At 38.5% G+C, this 16936-nt stretch overlaps 1 protein-coding gene across 2 annotated transcripts in view; it reads left to right on the forward strand.

Annotated features, from left to right (window-relative positions):
- Positions 1-16936, forward strand: part of UHRF2 (ubiquitin like with PHD and ring finger domains 2) — an 88373-nt gene that overhangs the window by 38314 nt on the left and 33123 nt on the right. For both annotated transcript variants that reach the window (XM_075410964.1, XM_075410965.1), the window contains exons 4-5: positions 3428-3646; positions 15499-15608. In XM_075410964.1, the coding sequence (XP_075267079.1) occupies positions 3428-3646; positions 15499-15608 (329 nt within the window). The remainder of the gene's footprint in view (positions 1-3427; positions 3647-15498; positions 15609-16936) is intronic.

Consider the following 16936-nt stretch of genomic DNA (forward strand, 5'->3'; position numbering starts at 1 on the left):
GACTCTCTGCAATTTTGAGCCTAACTCAAAAGCTTGTGACAGATGCTGTTTCTGCTGTTCTGCCTGGGGTGTCAGATGTAGACAAACATGAACGGTTAAATATCTGCTTGCATTCACTGATGTCCATAAAAGCATATTTCTGTGCATGAAGGCGCAGCAGCAAAACATTCCATGTCTGGAACCTGATGCAAAAGAAAGGTGAATTGTGACATGGGAAATCTCACCCGTTTGTAAGCTGTCTTTTTTTTTTTTTCTTCCGAAGTTTCTGAGCTTAAGTTTCTGACCAGCCAGTAAGAGGAAAAATTCACTTAGTGAAGAGTCTGTTCCATTTCTTTCTTTGGAAAGCAGTTTGTTTCTGTCTGTAAAAGGGAACTTTGAGGGTGTCCTTTGGTAAGTGATGTTGTTCTAGTCATGCTGATAAGCAGTCTTTGGGTTCTTTCATCAGATACTTCCCAGAGGTGGGGTCGTTGTTAACAATGGCAAGCGTTGAAGTTCCTCAGCAGTAAAGTAGGAAAGATTCTGTTCTGAGCTGTATAGGAGTGAGAAGGATTACACAAATCTGAATTTGGGGAAAAAATACATGTTAATCATGAAGTAAAAAATGTATTTGTCTGAAGGTCTCCTAGGAAAAGCAGAACCTGAAGGGGTTTTATTTTTAGAAGAGAATAGATTTTTCAGATCAAAGTTAAGTTGCTATGAATATAAACTCTTGTAAGTCACTTTTATTTTTTTTTTTTTTTTATCATGACACTGGAACTTTTTTAATGTGTATTGGTTATTTTTATAATCCCACTGATCTCGTATGTACTTCCTAATTTAGTATTTCACTGTATACATAAGTGATGTCTATTTTTTTTAGTTTCCTGATGTTTAAGCCCTATATTTGTTTCGGAGTTCAAGTAAACGGAGTTTTCATGTACTGCGTGCTACTTGCTCTTTTCTCCAAGCATTAGGAAGGGTTTTTTGTAAGATGATTGGAACTGACTGGTAGCTCAAACATAGCTGTCTTAAGATTTCAGTAGCCTGTTGTACTATAACACGATGTCATTATTCAGGCTCTCAATAAACTAGACATTATCTCTGTAGTTGCTTTTTGCTTTGTCTTATTACCTTTAGATGAATGTGTCTCACAGTTTGTGTGGATATTACAGTTACAACACTCATTATAGTAGAATTGTATAATAGTCCTTTTAAGGAAAAGCTGCATGACGTAAAGGTAAACGCATAAACATTAGCCTTGCAGTGCACGCTCAAATTGGAAACAAAACCAACTAAAAACACTTGGGAACTGTGGAGAGTTACATCATATGAGACTGTCATTTGGATAGTGGCTCAATCCCAGTCACCTGTCTTTGTATGGTATATTTCCTGACATGCAGATTTTTCCAGTTAGGTTCTGAAAATGTTGGGGGAGAAACACTCTTGTGGATTTAACTCCTCTAAGTAGTTAAGAATACCTTTTTTTACTCGGCCATTGGTTTATCTAGAGGTACAGCCACTTTTAAACCGTTGTGGTTCATGTTTCTTTAAACAAAAAATACTGGTGAATCTTCCTACAGATTTAAAGCACACTCTAGATATCTGCATGGTGGAGGACAAAAAAATGCCTGGAGATAGAATGCCACATCTAGCCTGCTCCACCTTATCTGTAGTAACAAATTGTGTGTATTAGATTTAACGGAAGGCATAAAACAAAGCAAAATGAACTTGTTTAAAAATGTCTACAAGTACATCAGTGGGCTTTCAATCAACTGTTTAGGAGTAGACACCCTGATTTCAGGCTGTAGTCTATCAAAGCCTCATGCTGTTAATGACAGTAGATTCAATATTTTGTTATGTAGTACCGTAGTCAGTTACAAGGTGTGATTTCCCCAAGACCTTGAAATGATCTCGTTCACTACAGGAATGCATGCTAGAAAATGACAGAGCCGTATTTTGTTCGTAACAGTAGAATTTTGCCTTTACAATTGAACAGTGCTGTTTGATAAAGGCATATTAATCATAGAGCATGAGTGTTCTTGCTGAAGTACCAATAATTGCATGTTGAAAATGTAATTTGATACATCATCCACAGCAATGTTAAGAAGGAAGAGTGAATACTTTTAATAGCGCTTGTTTTTAGATAGTATGCTAATTTTAATGTTCTCTGTTAAATTTGTACTGTGACTTCATCTAGTACTAGTTAAATGATGGAAAATTCTTTATTTGCTTACACACAGTATCAGGAAGGAACTTCACTAGTTTAGTCTAGTATATTTTTTCTTTTTGTAGCAGGCCGGCTTTTTCTGCAAGCAGTGTTTTCATCATGTCCATGTTGTGCTGTTTTTCCAGCACATATGCCAACTATACAGGCTCTACTATCATTGAATTGGCCTTATACAGAGGTTTTAAGAGGGCTGTGGTGGTAACTTTTCAGTTTAACATCTCAAATCTTAATAACTTTCTTTCTTGCATTGAGATTTCAGTTGTAGTGCTGCCAAATATCACTATCTTAATTCTGCTAAATGAGTCCTTCTCAACTTGGAAAGGAATTTGAGCTCTTCAGAAACTCTGCATTACTCTTATTTTTGTATGTGTGCTGTGATGGCATACACCAACACAGGAGGAAGAAAGCAATCTCTTAAAACCCCTATGATTTTGTGGGTAATATTTTATAAAATATTATATAAAAAGTTACCAAGTTTCAGTGAAAAATCAATCAGCCAAGATTTCTTAATTACGATTTAGTGAACCATTTTCTTTTAATATTGCATTCCTCACTACATCTTGCCAAGTGAAGTGTGTTGTCAGGGAATGATTCCCACGTTTATATTTCTAGATTTTTTAAGGTTTTTTTCCAACCTATGGTTCTATGATGTTGTAGTTACACTTTAAGTGGTACATGGAATGTGGACCTGGACTGTAATTACCACATGAATTTGATATACTCTGCTTGGAGGGTCAAATTTAAAAAAAAAAAACACCTGTCCAAAATGTGCTGTTATTGAAGTTAGTGGCAGTGGAACAAATGCATGAAAGTAAAGCTAAATTAGAAATGTGATGAGTTGAAAGAAACAAGTTTTAATCTTCATTACATTTGTGTTGTTGTTTTAATTGGAATGTTGTCTTTACTGGATACAAACTGGGGACATGTGTGTCCCAAAACCTTGAACTTGGTCATGTTCCAGTGAAAAAAGCCATCAAGTGCTTATAGCTTTACTTTTTTTTGAGAGAGAGAAAATGCATGGAGGCTGTTTTTTCCGTCTGAGATTAGTCAGATTCCTGGTCTGTGAAAACTAAACATTCAAAAGGATATTAGGTCAGATATTTATACTATGGTTCCTCTATGTCCAAAGCACTTTTAAAAATTTGTACTTCTGAAAATGTTGTCTGTGACTTAGCGTTACAGGAGTTACAATCATTACTGTTGTTGGTTTTACTTTTCAAGGTACCCAGAGAATGGCGTAGTAGAAATGGACACCAGTAATCTTCGACCCCGAGCAAGAACCATTCTGAAGTGGAGTGAACTAAAAGTTGGTGATGTGGTGATGGTTAACTACAATGTTGAGACTCCTGAAGAAAGAGGATTTTGGTTTGATGCAGAAATTACCTCTTTGAGAGAAATCTCAAGGACTAACAAAGAGGTTCATGCTAAAATTCTGCTGGGGTAAGATTTGTTTGACCAACTCATAAAATATCTACATATCATATAAATAATGTTTGTGGTGTTTTTTTGTCTACTAGTCATCACTAGATTAAAATTAATGTCATACTTTGGTTCCACAGCTGTCTGAATTGTGCAATTACAGTGCATGGTTTTTATGGTGTGCAGACTTAGCTATGCGTCAGAATTTTTACATTTCCTAAGATTGCTGGAGGCAATCATAGGGCTTCATGTATTATCTGTAATGCAAATTGATCAGAGTGTGTTTTTATTTGTGTTCCTTTATATGTTATATATTTATATTAAATTTTATATATTATGTGTTCAATTCTGTTGAAAGGCTGTTTTCAGTAATTTTTGAGATAATTGTTAACCCCTGGGTTTCACTGAGTATAAGTCGTTTCTGACAATTTGAGTAAGTCTCTGAAATTGAATTTTTAAAGAATAAAATATTTATGCAGGTATTACAGCTTCTGATAGTAAGATATGGAACTGTAGGATGTGGGAATTATGAGTTTTCATGCGGCTGAACTCACCTGAGTGTCTTTGCTTTGTTTTCCTATTTCTTCTAAGCTTGTGTATAGTTCTTTAGGAATAGTGTTTTCTGCAGAGATCTGTATGATACTACTGCCAGTAAGCTGTGGGATTGCTGCCTTAGGGATGAACAGATGACCCATCTTTATTGGCAGTCTCCTTGAGGAATTCACTGTAACCTTCCTCCTCTGCCTCATTAGCTTTCCTCATGTCTTTAACATTATCTTGTCTGGCACAAGAGAAATAAAAGCAAATGGATCCAGTCTGCCACCTCCGTACGTGCAGAAGAGGGCAGGGTATGGCTGCTTATCTATAAGGAGTGAAACTGATTTTAGGGTTTAAACTAAAATGAAATTTCTTTTTACTGAATAAATGATTGATTTACTGTTGGCACGTCCCACATTTATCTAATGAGTAGTATCATTGTTCTGGGAGTATATTCCTTAAAATGAATTTGGCTATTTGCGTATTAGTGTATAGTATAGCTTTCTTTATGAGAAAGGAGAATTGTTGTATCTGTCGGAAGACTTACTGCGTAGAACACGGTTAATTGAAAGAGACACACAGAAGACTTGCAATCAGGTACAGTTCAATATTTTATGTAAAAAACGCAATCATACCTACTACTGGGAAATAGGAAAGACATTGACTTGGTAAATCATGCCAGTAAATGAAGATGTGGTTTGTGGATGGTTTTTAATTTTAGAATAGCAGGAGTTTTATTAGGCAATCTTGGTTCTTGTATGAAGTAGAGCAGGCATATGGACTTGTTTTGTAGGCCAAGCGAAAAAAAACCCACCTTAAAATGTAAGGCAAGAAAAAATTGAATAGGTAGTTTGAATTATTAATGTGGAAGGCAGAAGAGATTAAGAAATGAAGGCCAGTCTAGAGAGATTAAGATTCTCATTGTAAAGCATTTAATATTTGTATGGCATTTGTTGAATCAGAGATGGATTTCATGACTTTCTACCAACAGAACTGTCCAACTATCAGTTTATGTGAAGTTCAGATGTCTGTTGATAGCGTTATTTACAACAGTTGTCTGCATGGATTCTTTCAGAGTTTTTCACATTTGTTAAACTATGATAATCAAAGGATGTTTTCTATTGGCAAAAGCAAGCATATGGTGGCTAATAAAAAATTCTGTTCATGCTGGTTGGAACTCTATAGGACGGTCTTTTTTAATGAATCTTAATCAGCTGATAGTTATGATTCAAATTTGAAGATGGCAACTTCAAATACCTTGGGTACTGTGGCAAGTACTATGGGGTTCCCCATAGTATTGACACTTACTATCCTCTGAAAGGAGTTGAGGGGGAAAAAGGCGCAGATGACAAGTATCTTATTACAAGATCGTGAATTTAAGTCCATTTTTCAAATGGAATCTTAGATGAGTGAACTTTATTCCTGACAAAGAATTCAGGCTTTATTTACATGTTCATAGAATCATACAATTGTTTGGGTTGGAAGGGACCTTAAAGATCATCAAGTTCCACCCCCCCTGCAATGGGCAGGGACACCTTCCACTAGACCAGATTGCTCAAAGCCCCATTCAGCCTGGCCTTCAACGCTTCGAGGGAGGGGACATCCACAGCTTCTTTGGGCAGCCTGTGCCAGTGCCTCGCCACCCTTATTGTAAAGAATTTCTTCCTTATATCTGATCTCAGTCTACCCTCTTTCAACTTGAAACCATTACCCCTTGTCCTATGAACAGGCCGACCTCTCAAGCCTGTCAAGATTGCACTGGATGGTATCCCTTGCTTCCAGCATGTTGACAGCACCACACAGCTTGGTGTTGTCAGCAAACTTGCTGAGGGTGCATTAATCTCACTGTCTATGTAGCCAATCAAAATGTTAAAAAGCACCAGTCCCAATACTGACCTGTGAGGAGTGCCACTTATCGCTGGTCTCCACTTGGGACATCGAGCTGTTGACTGCAACACTTTGAGTGCAACCATCCAATTCCTTATCCACTGAGTGGCACATCCGTCAAATCTGTGTCTCCAATTTAGAGACAAGGATGTCATGTGGGACAGTGGCAACTGCTTTGTCCTCAATCACCTGTGTCAGGAAGATGTTAATCACTGCTCTCCAGAAATTTCCTAGGTTCTTTGTGTTCTGTTGTCCTTCCAGCAGGGCACAGGGTGCTTTAAGTTCCCTATGAGAACCAAATATGAACTGCAAACATTAAACTTCCAATTGTCTGAAGAAGGCCTCATAGACTCCTCTGTGATTAGGAGGTCTTTAGCAGGCATCTACTACAGCATCACCCATGTTCTGTCTGCTAGTCTGGGGTCTTGACTGCCCCCTGACCTGTCGTTACATGAGGGGCAACTCCCCCTCCTTGCCTTTCTAGCCTGTCCTTCCTGAAGAGCCCACATCCATTTGTCACAGCACACTGGTCAGGTGAGCTGTCCCACCATGTCGCTATGATCCCAGTGAGGTTATGGACCTGAAGTAATTGCACAGCCTTCTGTAATTCCTCTTGTTTGTTCCCCATGCTATATGCATTGGTGTATAGGTGTTCAGGAAGACACCGAATTTTGCTGATTCCCCAGAATGGGCATGAGAGCTTTCCCCATAAGGCTGTTCTGCTGGCATTTCCTTCTTTACATGCCTATATTTCGGGTGATTGCACTTCTGCTTTTTTGTTGATTGCTATGTTCCTTCTGTTCTGATCACCCCAGGCCCTTTGCTTGCCTACCCCATCCACAGCTTTCTCACATGTTTGTTGAGGAATCTCACCAACAGTTTTACCCAATAGTCTATGAACATTTGTATATATCTACATAAAAATGAATAATAATGGCGTCATCACAGATTCCAAACACACACACAAGACCTAGAAAGGCAATAGCCATTGGGCAGTTAAATGGAACATTTGATACCATGCACTAATGGAATTTGACATCATGGCACAGGTATTTGATGTAATTTTTGGAAGAGAATTGGGCAATATAAGGAATGAAGACATTCCAAAATGAGCAACTGCCCTCTAAATGCTTCATTAATTGGGACTTTTTCTCTCTGTAGGTCACCATGTACTTTCTGACTTTCAGGAATTCTTGGTGAGATGAGATTGACCCTGTTCTGACTAGGAGCATCCCTGGATGCCAGACTTTTTCATTAGAGTAATGCTGTCATGTACATCAAGTCATAATAATCCATTCACTACTAGCTTGCTGTGCTGGGAATGTTTTTGGCCTTGTTTGTGAGCATTTCTCGTTCGCCTTTGGTTTGATACGAAGCGTTGTGTGGGAAATGTCTTTGTATTTACTGTTTTATGGTGAATGCCTTTGGATCTTTTTCTTCCTTGGTGTGTTTTTTTGGTTGGTTGGTTGGTTGATTTTAAAGTACCTTAAATTTATTTATTTAATTTATTTCACTTAGTATTATTTTGATTGTTGTACAAAGTACTTACCATGTTTCTGTGTTTATAAGACTCTTCTTTGCTATTGTTTGTTTTCTGGAAGGCCTTTCCACCCTGTGGGATTTTGTTATGAAGGGAGGTGCTTCTTCTCAGGTCTTTGTTTTTGAAGTGAGATTCTCACTTAACCCAGCTGGGTACACAGATTGTCCTCCTGTAACTGTATCTGAGCTCATGATGATCGTGTGTGCTGCGTCTACTCTGGGAACTGTAACACAATGTAAAATCTGCAAAGAAGCTTCTAACCTCTTCTAGTAGGAACCACCTGTGCGTAGCTCTGCCTCGTCCTTGTGCAGAAGAGCTTGTTGACTAGTCCGGGCCAGTGGAGTGATGTCTTGAGCAGACTGCTGGCATTGTTCTGAGTCCACAGACACACAAAGAAGGGGGACTGGGCTCAGGCCGTGCCCTGGGATGCCGAGCACGGCTCCTGTGGCTTTGATTTCCGTAGGTGAAGCCTCTGGGGCTCCGTCTGCGTGGGTCCTCAACAGTCTCGTTTTACCTGACTCTTTGTGGACATTGGGTCAAGTAGATGCTGCCATCTGCATCTTGCGCTGCGGGGGGGCGCGGAGCCAGGCGGCAACGGCGGGCCGCGCCTGTCCCCGTCCGAACCCGCCGCTTCCCCGCAGCACCACGGACAGCTCCACGGCCCGGATGGGCGGGGCCGGCCTCGGCGCCCCGCCTCTGGCGCCGCCCCCGCGGTGGCCTTCGCCCTGCGCTGCTGCGGCGGGTCCGTCGGCGGGGTCTGGCAGCGCCGCCTGCCGGCCTCGGCCCCGTGCTGTACCCTGCCCCGGGGCCCGGCCTGGCGCCTGCCTTGCTGGCGGCCCTCTCCTGTGCAGACCCCAGGCTGGGGAGAAGGGGGTCGTCCCTGTGTCCGGACCTCTGCTGCCAGAGCCTGGCGTCGCGAACCGGGGTACGCTGTTTTGTGAATCCGTCCGGCGCTGTGCCTGCTGCTGAGGTTAAAAAAAGTAATATCCTGGCTGCCTTCTGTGTCTGTCCACAACGTGAATTTATACGTTTGGGAGTTGGGGGGGGGGTGTTATGCTTTGTTTTTACAAATCTTGACTACTCATACTGGATGCGTGCGTTTTCGATAGTACGGTCTTCAGTGTATCCTGGGAAATAGGTTTTGTTTTAAATCTCCTTTTTTTAATCTTAGTGCTATGTATGTATATAGAGAGAGTAATAAAATCTTTGCATACTTGAAAAGTTGTCTTGTGTCTTTGTCATGGTAGTGGCTCGTGCAATAAAATAAATGAAGTTGAATTGAAAGCACAGCTAATACTGTCCCATTTTGTACCTGTGTATTTGTATTTTCATGACAAACCAAATGGGTGTGGAATATCCTGAAAAAATGTTGAAAATGTCTGTTTTTCTGCTTGCATACAATAGAAGATAAAAGAACCTGGATGTAATTCAGTGCAGCGTGGCAGAATTTGGTCAAAATATCAATGCAATGTGCCATCTTCATGTGGGAACATTTTGTAAGTTACCTTTAAAACAAGCCGGTTTAAAGTCAGATCTCCAGGCATGTCTGGTTGGGGTTGTAATTGTTGCATAGGTATGTTTTAGCCTTGGTTTCATTCTGTGTAGACAATATGTGTTTGCAGTTTGTTGAAACTACAGTTTATTCTAAATTATAGTTAATACTTAAAGCATTCAGTAGTAATCTTCACATTGCAATGTTTTATTTCAAATGGAGGTATTTTCCATGTAGCATCTTTTGAAATATGCATGCTGTTACATGTATTTGCATTGATTTCCAAACATTCTTTTGGCTGCTAGTGACTTAGAGTACATATATTGAAGTGAACATCATGACATAGTTATGTTTTCGAGAATAGATACCTGTAGAGATTATTCCTTACAATAGTATGTATGTAATTTTCTAGCCTAATGCTTTTAACATTTGTAATTTAATATTTTTGTAATAAAAGTTGATAAACAGTTGTTCATGAGCTCAGTTCAGGAACACAGTTTCTCTTGTTTCAAAGGCAAAGAGAATTGTTTTTAAAAAACAGTCCTTGCTTTTTAAAGTGTGTATTGAGTAAGCCAGGATACAAATTCATGCAACTGTTAAATGTGAAAGCACCAAATGTAAAGACTCAGTGAAATGCTGTTGCTAAAGGTAGACATGAGCTGCAGCGGCTCAACCACTGCTAAGGGGATGATAGTAAAAGTTCCAACAAGCATTTTGAATTGTAATATTGAAAAGATTGTTTGCATATTTCTGAAGAAGTTATCCAACTGTTGTCTGATGATGTGGGAGAAAATAAAGAGTTGCTGGCTGAAAGCTTTGCAAAAGCAGAATAAGGCTGGTTGATCATAAATGGAATGTCAACAAAGTAGTGCGTATGAAAAGATACATACTGAAAGTGGTAGTAAATTTGGTCCTGTTTTGGTTTTTATATTTCTTAAGTGAATTCATACGTTTGGAGAGCGTAGCCAACATTAGATTCTGTGAGGTTTTAATCTGATTGGATTGTGGCTGTTTCTCTGCTGATGTGGACAATACCCTTTGACAGTAACCACAGAAGCTGACAAATGGACTAGTTGTCTGTGATAAACATGACTTAGTGTGAGTGAGGTTTTGCTTTTAGGAGGCCTAAAGTTAAATTGTCATTAGACACTTTTCCTCATGATTCTTTGTGTGAATATAACCTTTATGTGTATTTTTTAATAGTAATTTTTACCTTGTTTTTATTCAGCAGTGTATTTTGAGTCTTAGTGCATGTTGAAATATTCTTTCCTCTAATTTCAGTATGGTAAAGTGATAAACCCACACAATTAAAGAGAGAGATCTGGCAATTGTAACTGAATCTCTCAGAGTGTAAGAACTGAGAGAGTTTTTACCGTGTGGTAATTGCCGTCTAACAGCTTTTATTTCCTTGAAAACTGACCTTTGAAATATCCAGGGTAAAGCCTAGTTGTCATACTTCTAGTCAGCTGTGACTTTCTGTGTCTAGAGTGTTTTGCAACCTGAAAGTTTGTGTATGTGTGGAAAAAAGTAGAGATATAAGAAGGTTCACAGAATCACAGAATGGTAGGAGTTGGAAGGGACCTCTGTGGGTCATCTAGACCAACCCCCCTGCCGAAGCAGGGTCACCTACAGCAGGCTGCACAAGACCTTGTCCAGGCGGGTCTTGAATATCTCCAGAGAAGGAGACTCCACAACCTCCCTGGGCAGCCTGTTCCAGTGCTCTATGGCGAACCTATCTAAAAGGAAAGCTTGTGTTAGGAATTCTGTTGTATTGAAGGATCTGGCTCTGTTTTGGGATTTAATTTCTTTAAAGGATTTAGTATACTTCCGTGAAATACAAGCGCAGTCCCTTTTACTATGCTTAATGTATAACTCAGATTTTTTTTTTTTTTTAGTCACATTTTTGGTGTAGTAAGGTGATATTTCTTCTGCATACTTGACAGAATATAACCACAGTTTTATTAGATAACTGTAATTTTTAAGACAAATGATGTGTAGCCTGATCATTGTTAATGCTACTGTATGTGTAATGTTGCAGAAGAATTAGTCTTTTAAGAGCAACTAGCTGAGGAGAGATTTTTAGCTTTGGTAAGGCTTAACCATTGATTATTAGCCATCATTTGACACAGTGGTAGTTGATCTTCCTCTGTAGTTCCAGATATCCATCTGTCGCATTTGTTGGAAGATACCAGCTTTATAAAGTTATTTGATAGTATTTGCTTGCTTCTTATGTAACTTACAGCAGAAAATAAAATGTTTTCTCTGGTTCAAATACTGGACATCTTTTAGGAAAAACTTAGTCTGAAAGTTACTTTCTGAATGCCCTTATCCCAAAGGAAAAATACAGGAGACGCCCAGAAGAGAAGTAATGTCTGCCATGACCTAAAATGTGATGCAGAAAGTACGAATTCTGTCTTATTTCATCAGTTCCGTCAAGATACGAGAATAGTATTGCTTATGTCAGTAGGACTGCAGTGCAACGAGAGAAGGACGTGCTTTTATCAATTGCTACCTCCATGCAGCTGATTTTTTTTTTGGGGGGGAGTTCTGTGTTTTCTAGTATTAACTAGAGGAGTTGTTTTATATACAGAAAAGCATGTTGTACTTCAGCACTTTGAGATTAAGACAATATACATGTGATTTTTGTAATAAAGTTGATAAAAATCAATGCTTCTGCATACGTCACGAAAACTTTTTGCTGTGGTGCCTTTTGAAACACTAACACCATTGAACCAACTTAATCTTTTCACTATATCTTTCAAGAAAACAATGTGCTAAGCAGTGTAGTTAAAAGTAATTTTAATAGTTCAAATTGGCACTAGTGGAATTTACTCCTCACAAATACACTACTGAGCTCAGGTTTGGCTGGTTTCCCAAAGATGTGGATAGCAGTAACACTGGGGTCTGTAGAGTTGTGTGTACAGCTTTATGGTGTTTTGCCATCTTCTTTCTTGTCTAAAGACTGTATGCAGAGGATGACGTGATGAAAAGCTTTTTTTTTTTTTTTTTTAAGCAGCTACTTTTGAAATTTGTGGAGAAAATGCAAAAAAACAGGGGGTAGACTAAAGTGAAACAGCTGTAAACAAGAAGGCGTGTAGAGAGAGGAGAGGAAATGTTGGAAGTTTTTCCTAGATGCAGTTTTGACCATAATAGGGATTATGTATTTAGACTATGCACACACTGAAGATGTGCAAGATGCAAAAATTGGGGGGAAGTACGCTCTGCAATTATGCTGCAATTTATCTGAAATGTACTGGGATTTGAGAATATCTCTATATCCCGTAACGTGGATGAAGTCATGTTTGTAGCTGCTGCATTGAGGCTGTCACTATTGTTTCTTGACTGTAACTTAATAAATTATGCTTCAGATTTTTTGTAGATGCACATGTAATTGTATGCTTACTAATATCCAACATATTCAACTTCTGTGGCTATTTTAACTTTTCTGTACATACCTGCTTAAAGTTTAAGGTGTGCTTGTTTATTTTTTGTCTTTTGCTTTGTAACCATACGGATACACAAAGCAATGCATGTATTTTTTTATATGAATATAAAACATCATGTTACTTGGGTGAAAGAAAGCGTAATTCTGTACTTTGGTTTTAAAATAGATTCACTGCTTTTGAGTTATGTTAGAAAGAAGTCCTAGAGGAATCAGGCTGGATAAGCAGGCAAGCAGTGATATCACTAAGGAAGGTCCTAGCATAACTAGATTTGTAGCATTAAAGAATGTCAGGAGATTTGTTTTGTTTATAATTTTAAATAATCTAGGACTAACAAAAAGGGAAGTTAAGAAATTACTCTCCAAGGTACCGAAAGTAAGCAGGGGAACCTTGATTCTTTGAGAAGCTCAGTCTGTATTTGTTCATTTGGTTTTCGTGCCAGAGATTATGTTTGCAATTTGTCCTCTCTATATTTGAATGTGTAGTGCTTTTATGACTGTGAATTAATGGGTATGTGTTGTAGATAATTCAGAGTGTCTTTGCATGCTACTGCAGAAGAGGGAAGCTTGTACTCTCACCTTCCCTGTAGAGGTGTACTGGCATCCACAGTCCATTTACAGGGGTAGATGTTCTTGGGAGTGCTCATTTATCTGTTTCAGGGACAATTTTCTAGTTCAGTGGTTCACTTTAAACCAAACCTGGAAATTATGCCTTAAGTAGAGCTGCAGATTTGCTGGCAGCTGGAGGAGTTTAAGTGCTGTAGCCATTCACGGACTGGAAGTATCTCCATAGCCCTATGTTGTCAGAGGCTTACTTTGTCATAACAGAAGCTGGTGTCCACTGTTCTGATGTGGGTGGCTGGACCATGCGGTCTCATCCAGACTAAAGTGCAGAAAATCAGACTTCCTGTGTTCACTGCGCTGTATAGAAACCTAACTAAATCTGAGGGCTGTTACCCACAATGGCCAGAACTGCTTTGAAGTAATGCCCCCTAGTGTGCAAGTGAAGATTATCTTAAATACAGAATTTGCCTGATCAGGAAAACAAACTGTTCTCTATCTGATGGATATCTTTGAAATTTGCTGGCATTTGCTATTTATGCATATGGCCAACAACGGGGAATGTTTTCCCTCCAAAAACTGCAAGGAAGAAAAAGGGTTAAAATAACTACAGATGCCAAAGTAAACAGCTGTTGGTACACGTAAGACAATTACAGTGGAGCAAGACACTATCAGAGTCCTCTCAACTCCAGTTCCATGGAGACCTAAACACTGCAGCATCAGTGCCACCAGAAAGTGTTTTGTTGCCTGTGTTTTTTTTCCCTGGCTTAGTTTTTTTTGTTCCGTTAGTTCAGTCAGCATGTGGCAGAGTCTGAGGACTGGAGTCAGCACAAAGGAAGTGGTGGGAGCAGAGAGGTAGAGCTGGGAGAAGCAGATCCCAGACTTAAGCCTGGTGTTTTGGGACATGTTCTGTTGGCGTGGTTGTCCTTAATTAATACGGACCTAATACCTTGTTTCCCTGCCTGTCTACAAGTTGATTTAGTTTTGCAGCCTAGACCTTTTTATAGGGATGCGCTTTCTTCAGAAGGATTTTCAAGTCACCTCTGTGATTGTTGCTTACAGATATCCTACAAACAGGACTTAGACGACTTGTTGGCCTGATTCAGACACATTCTCAGACCTTTCTGCGTTCTAAATATTTGAAAGAAACATAGCATTTTAACTTACTGTTGGTCTTCACCTGGAAAATAGTCTCCAGTGTGGCAGTATTTAATCATTGTATTTACAGTTATTTATTTTCATTATTTCCCTGCTTCTGAAGAGACACTTGTAATGGTGCAGTGCACGTCAGCTGTGCTTAGCAGCATCTTGCACAACTTCCTTCAAATACTGAACAGTAACCAATACAATAGTTTGTTTTTTCATTCATAATAAAGCCTTCAAAAAACTGTATAATCTTCACTCTTCCGTAACTTGGAGTTAGGCTGACTGTGTGCTACTGCTTCTCTATTATGTCCAGCACATCTGATGTCTATATAGGAAAGAAGAAAAGAAAAGTCTATTTCTTGTGTTGCAGGGTGCTTGCTGGACACTTTAACTACAAGCACCACATTCTTGTTAAAATGTTAAACTTTATATTCTTAATAATTCAAGCTGTGGTATTTGTGGTCTGTATTCATTTAGTTGCTTGTCTAGTTTCAGATTTTGAAATGTTTTTCTAGAACCAAAAGAGAGACTGCAGCAGTGCAACAGAATTAGATTAACTTTTGACAAGGAAAGAAGTTCAAGAAACCCAAATCTCCTTCAGGTTTTCATAATGTCTTGGTCTCACCCTGCGAGAAATAAAGCTCTCCAGCTAGTAAATACCTTTCTCTCATGTCGGAGTACTCAATTCTGAAATCAGTAGCAACACGTGATTCAAAGAAATCAGTGAGACTATGTTCAGTAATGAGTACTTCCAGTACGGGTCATACTGAAAATTCCTGCTTAGTTCTAGATTGGGTAGTAAATTTTAAATGGTAGAACAGGCAGTTGAAGAAGGCACGATGTCATCCTGAGGAGGGAAGAAGTTCATTTCTGCTTCATTTCTGACATGATACTTTATAATAATGTTTGATGTGCTGTATTTGAGAGGATGTGATTTTGTCTGGTCTGCTGTGTTCGGCTGAAAAAAAACATTTTGACGTTTCAGAAGTAGTATCACAAAGTTATGGATGGATGTCAGTAAGAACATACTCAGCTGCCAGGTAGCCTGAGGGTAATGTAGTAGTCTCTTCTTTATGTGAGCATGTTTTGGTTTTCTTAGAAGTTACGGTTCTAGACAGAATTTTGTCTGTGAATTGAAATAAAGTATCCTATCAGTGATGAAAAAAAGATGCAAGTTAGCTTTGTCTCATAGCTTAGGATTTGTAAGGTACAGAATCTAGTTCTGAGGAGCTAAGTTGAATGTACTTTTTATTCTTTTTGTTTTTCAGGGGCCCAGAAGACACTATAAATGATTGTAAAATCCTTTTTATAGAGGAAATGTACAAGATTGAAAAGCCAGGAGCCTATCCATTGACATTTGGGGATGGAGATTTCAAAAGTATGCTTTTTTTGTTATTTGAATAGAAGTACAAACTGAATGGTGTTTCTTTAAAAAAATAGGAGGATCAGCATGGAGAGGTAATAATAATTGTTTTATGAGTTCAGGAAAGTGATAATAGAATCCCTTTTTAGATTTCTGCTCTAAAAGTATATTTACTGTAAGGTGGCTCTATTACTTGACATGTTGAGAAACTGAGAACTTCTTAGTGCTATCAGTCATAATCAGGGAGAGAGGGGAACAGCTGATAACGTTCTAAATGAACTGTGCAGAATGAATTTGTAGTCTCAGTTAAGCTCTTAGACAGATGTCTAGGTCACCAAAACTGCCACTTCCATTGACGTGACATTTAAATGTTTAGTAAATAAAAAAGTGCCAAAGATAGAATCAGTCTGTAATGATGCACTTTAACCCTGTCATTATGTCAGAACTAAAAAAACCCAAAAACATAAGGACCTTTGTGCCAAAGCTGCTTGTACCATGAAAAAAAGTGATAATTAACGTTTGGATTATTATTTGGTCTTGCATGACCTTCTAAAAAATAACTATGCCATACCTCCTCATCCTCCCCACAACCACAGAAAGGAGTTAGTGGCAGCTTATCTAAAACATAGTGTGACATTTTATCCTAAGTTTAAAAATATATTAAAGTTAGGAGTGATGAGTGGTTTTGATAGCAACACTGAGAGACTGGACTGCAGCTCTACTGATACATATTAGATATTACTATGTATTAGACTCCTGACTCCCAAGGCAAGTTTTCGGAACCTTTGTATAGTTCTCAGTGCACAGGAACTCATCTGCTTACTTTTTATTTGCTGTCATCTGTAAAAATCACTGTTTTTTAGAGGAGCAAATACCTTTTGGTGTGGTATTCTTAAAAGTAAAAATGTGAATTTCTGCAAATTAACTTCTCACAATTCATTTTCTGTTGTTCATGGTTTACTTTCCTCGGATTACTCCAAAAATTAGCCATCCATTCTGTTTATTTTTTACTGGTCACATTAAAGGGATTTTGCAATATCTTAAAACGTGTTTTTATTTTAAAAGATTGTAGTATGAGATGTTTAACAGTCTACAGATGCTCCTTTGCATTTACATACTTATTTTGTGAGTCTAATTGCTTATGAAACTTTTTAAATAGTGTATAAAATTCTTACAGTTCATATAGTTCTTCTCTGCAGCTACTGTGTAGTGAATTAATTTTTAAAATTATATGCATGTTAGGCTAATGAGTGATTATAATATTGCTGAATATATAAAACTGTCTGCAGTGGCAACATTTGATCAGACATCAGTATATCAGACATGAGAGAAAGGGTGTGGAT

This window comes from Opisthocomus hoazin, chromosome Z (genome assembly GCF_030867145.1).
Source record: "Opisthocomus hoazin isolate bOpiHoa1 chromosome Z, bOpiHoa1.hap1, whole genome shotgun sequence".
Taxonomy (NCBI): Eukaryota; Metazoa; Chordata; class Aves; order Opisthocomiformes; family Opisthocomidae; genus Opisthocomus; species Opisthocomus hoazin.